Source organism: Nansenia antarctica, assembly GCF_963989245.1.
Source record: "Nansenia antarctica genome assembly, chromosome: 9".
NCBI classification, from domain to species: domain Eukaryota; kingdom Metazoa; phylum Chordata; class Actinopteri; order Argentiniformes; family Microstomatidae; genus Nansenia; species Nansenia antarctica.
The window spans coordinates 46,213,730-46,218,494 of NC_137679.1; the positions used below are offsets into that span (position 1 = coordinate 46,213,730).

Genomic DNA, 4,765 nt, shown 5'->3' on the forward strand with positions numbered 1-4,765 from the left:
GATGTGTCGTATATTTCTGTAGTATGTATGATCTATGTATGAATATGTAGTATATTTTAAACACACACGCATACACACACACACACTGATCATTAACAGATGGCCCCTGGACCAGCTATCAGAGACCTGGGGGTTGGGCAAAGACACACACACACGCTGGCCCCTCCCCTCTGAAAGGGAAGGGGGAGAGACAGAGGCAGAGCGCTCTCTTGCAGCCCAGGATCCACGGGGAACAGATGTAATGTATAAACCTGCCTGTAACTGATTAAATTGTCTTAAACTAACTGTTCTTTGATTCATAATCAATAAGAATACACGACAACAGCAAACTAGATCAGCAGTCGTCAACCTCCATGGTCTGAACTGAATTCTCCATGGAGTCATTGAACCAGGGGTGCTTTCGGCCAATCCTCTGCTTGATGGTATTTAGTACTTTACCTACGTCACTGTTCCGTTCCCCCTGGATCCTGAATGTGTTGCACAAATCTTCCTCCCCCCTAAGCACCAATTCAGTGATGATTCTCTCAAGTATGAGTGATAATGGGACAGCGTACTCGATGACGCTCTGTGTTGTTTGCTTTTTGCCCTTGTAGCTATAGCCTCCTGTGTGCATACCAATCAGCTGGCAGTACTGGTCGAATACCGGTGAGCCAGAGGCTCCGTGAAAGAAACAGGAATCATAAGTGATCCTCTGACCGTCACTCTTTAGAGTTGTTTCTAAGTCCCATTTGCGTGTAAAATATTCTTTAGATATCACATGCATGTAATCCTGATTTTCATTGCAATGTCTTTGAACAGCCTCTGCACGATCCTCAGGTTTAATGACAACGCAGGGGTCTATCTGTTTCACCCCGCCCTCAGGGTGTCCAATGATGCAGACGCCAGCCTCCGCACGAGGAAAGCTGAAGTGGCTGAGCAGGCCAGGAGGTAATGGCAGGTCAGGGTCTGTCTTGAGCTCCAGCAAAGCAAAGTCAGGCACATAATGTGCGACATTTTTGTAATCATAGGCAACAACCTCCTTTCTCACTGGTATTAGCCGAACTGTCTCGTCTAGGTCCTCAAATTCAAAAGTGACAGTTACTGGCATTTGCAGCTGCCTTGTGTCTTGGTCATATATTGCTTTCACCACATGAGCATTTGTGAGGATGAAGTTTCAAACAGAAGAAAGCCAGTTCCTTCCTTACAACCATTAATTCGCACCTGACAAACAGATCTACTCAACTCAATCAGTTCCTTCACTCTTTTAACCTGAAGGCAGGTCTGGGTATTTTTCCCGAACTCCTTTCTAAGGAAGCCTTGCACCTCTGCAGGGATGTTCAGATTCTGTCTAGTTTTCATATGTTCGACTAAACCTGCAAACTGCAAACGCAGGATTTTAAGGATTTCGTTCGAGTTTGGAATCTCATGCCATGTTTTCTTTGGCAGCGAAGGTCTCTTTTGTTTCAAGGGTTGTAGACTTTTGTGGGGAATTTTCAGAATGTGCTTTTAAAGGAGAGGAAGTTGCTGGACTCTCATAACTATCCTGACTATCTGGCTGACTCACACGACTGACTTGTATCACTTGGAAACTTTTGCCATCAAGATTATCAACAAGACTGGACAGTTCAGTGACAGTCTCATCCTTCGCTGGCTCAGAGAGTGCACAGCCTTGTGTGAGGATGGTTTGGGCAAACCGCCCGTCTCTTTTCAAAGCATGCCTGACTTTTTCCCCTTTGTATGCAGACACACAAACCTGATCCACTTTTCTTTTAAGCACTCGATTTTTCATAACTTTACTCTCTATATTTTCCCCGCCCCTTGTGTTAACATTAAAAGTTATCAGCTGGTCAGATAACTTCCTGCTTTTGTAAGGTGTGTCTTTTTTAGCTGAGGAACTGCCCTCTTCTAGAGCTTTGATGAAGCTTATTGTCAGAAGCTCATCTTTTTTAATTAGATGGCATGGGGATTGTGTGTTAAATGCTGGCCTTAGCCCCTCCCCTCTTTGAACAACAACCTCTTTCCCCTTCTTGTTATTCATCTTGTCTCTGAACTTCTTGCTTGTTTGAAGGGCATGCAGGATCGTCACAGATTCATCGCATGTGACAGTGTTTCTCTGAATACCTTGGAAGCGGTATAGAAACGTATGTTGTTCATGTGGTTCCTTCTGTGGAGAGAAAAGCACGTTTCTAAGGTGGTAAAACATTCAATGACTAAATAGTAATAAACTATCTATCTAGTATCTATCTATCTAGTAACCTATATCCAAAAGAACATCAAAAGGAGATGGACACATTTCTGAAATATTTCTGACATTCTGACAATACCCACAGACACATGACATAACACCCACAGACACATGACATAACACCCACATAGGGCTTTCACACCGGCAAAGAACCGTGCCGGTTCGCGTTCGCGAGCCAAGTCTGGAACCGGCCGGCGCGTTCAGACCGAAGCTCAATTGGTTCGGAACCTGAAAAGTTGGTTCGCAGCGGGCACCAAAAAATAGTGGTTCTCAAGCGCGACCCAAAACGTAGAACAGTCACGTTGTCAGTGGGTGTGTCATATTCTAGGCTGCAGAGACCAGCAAGGAGGAAGTAGACAAAATGTAATCTAATCTAAATCTAATCATTAGTGATCAAAAACAATATCAAAAGTCTCATTATTCTCTTTATCTTCCTCACATGCTCAGCAAACACACACACACGCACACGCGCGCGGACATGCGCGAACGCGAATTTCGTAAGCCATTTCTATTCCAGTAACGGAGCAGCTGATTAGTAAAAGAACGCATATAGAACGTGTCTTTTGTTTTGTTTCACAGAAAATTGTGTTTATTTCAGATACTGTAGTGGAAGATATTATCCTCATTTCCAGTGAAGTAGCTGCCATCTAGTTGTGACATTTTTGTTTATCCCGTCCCTTCATCACCCAGCGTTGATGGTCACGCGGATGGTTCTGGTTACACTGGTGTGAACGCGGGCACGTTCGCCAGACAGCACCAAGGTTCAGAGGTTTCCGAACGCGAACGTGAACCGGCACGGTTCTTTGCCGGTGTGAAAGCCCTAACAGACACATGACATAACACCCACAGACACATGACATAACACCCACAGACAAATGACATAACACCCACAGACACATCACAAAACCGGAAATTGTAAATTGTCTAAATACTTGATTATAAAAATGAAACAGATTTAGGCTACTTGTAAGAGGATCAGCTGTCAAACAAGTATCAGCAGATGAATGCTCTCTCACCTTGACATCAGGACCCGCTGACTGGCTCGGTCTGTCTTCCTTGTCTGAGGAGTCACTCTGACCAGCACTCATCTGGAATGAAGAACACACCAGTACATCAGATATTAAACTACACCAGTACATCAGATATTAAACTACACCAGTACATCAGATATTAAACTACACCAGTACATCAGATATTAAACTACACCAGTACATCAGATATTAAACTACACCAGTACATCAGATATTAAACTACACCAGTACATCAGATATTAAACTACACCAGTACATCAGATATTAAACTACACCAGTACATCAGATATTAAACTACACCAGTACATCAGATATTAAACTACACCAGTACATCAGATATTAAACTACACCAGTACATACGATATTACAGTTTTTCTCAATTGCTAAAACACATTTCCCAAAACTTTCCTCCATTTTCCCAAAACTCTAAACACAACACACTTTTCTAAAGCTACATAAACAAAACCACACCTTCTCTCTTCAAAACTCAAACTTTCACACCAAAACAGCTGCTCAAAGCCTGCAAAAATGTAAACACTATAAGCATCATTACAGACTACAACAAAACAACTGAAAACACAATGTTCAGTGTGTGAGAATGTTCTTTTTTTTCACAACTGCCAAAGCACATTTTTAGAAACCTTACAGTATCTGTTCTCAGAATATATCACTGTAGAGTATTGGGCATTCATAGATTTGTGTGTTTCATATGAACAATATGTAAATCTACAGAAAATACAGTATGTATGTTACGGTACATGTGGGAATACGGTACATGTGGGAAAACTAGGGTTAGGGTTAGGTGCTAGGGTGACTTGGTACATGCTGGCATGTCTAACCCTAACCCTAACCTTAACCCTAGCACCCTAGCACCTAACCCTAACCCTAGTTTTCCCACATGTACCGTATTCCCACATGTACCGTAACATGTACACTACTGTACTGTATCACAACTCAATGCAAACACTACAGAGGATCCATTACACACAACAATACTCACTGAAAACAATGTTCAGGGTGTGATGTTTTTTTATGTATTTATGGAACTATACCACATACACGGTACATGTATTCCCACATGTACCGTAACATGTACACTACTGTACTGTATCACAACTCAATGCAAACACTACAGAGGATCCATTACACACAACAATACTCACTGAAAACAATGTTCAGGGTGTGATGTTTTTTTTATTTATTTATGGAACTATACCACACACGCACACACACACACACACACCACAATAATTTGCAACAAGTGTCTTAAATTTTGAGTCGTTATGTTTAATGAATGAAGGCTGAAGCCAGCTGTGTTCATTGTGTTCAAATATTGCTGACTGTGGCAAGCATTTTGCATCACATGAGCTTTAATTTGAGATTTTGAGCAGAGTTTTTTGCAACTTGTGTTTTAGCAAGACAAAATGTGTTTAGATTTATGAGAAAAGGAGGATTGTGTTTTGTGAATTGTGTCTTCATGTGAAATGTGTTTATGGTTTTGGCAAATGGG

At 41.9% G+C, this 4,765-nt stretch overlaps 1 protein-coding gene across 1 annotated transcript; it reads right to left on the reverse strand.

Annotated features, from left to right (window-relative positions):
- Positions 1-334: 334 nt before the first annotated feature.
- On the reverse strand, positions 335-3,312 carry LOC308165711 (serine protease FAM111A-like; the record flags this gene model as incomplete). The annotated part of the gene is given in 3 exon segments (XM_080539859.1): positions 335-1,152; positions 1,155-1,434; positions 3,241-3,312. Coding segments are annotated over 3 exon segments (1,170 nt in total).
- Positions 3,313-4,765: the final 1,453 nt, after the last annotated feature.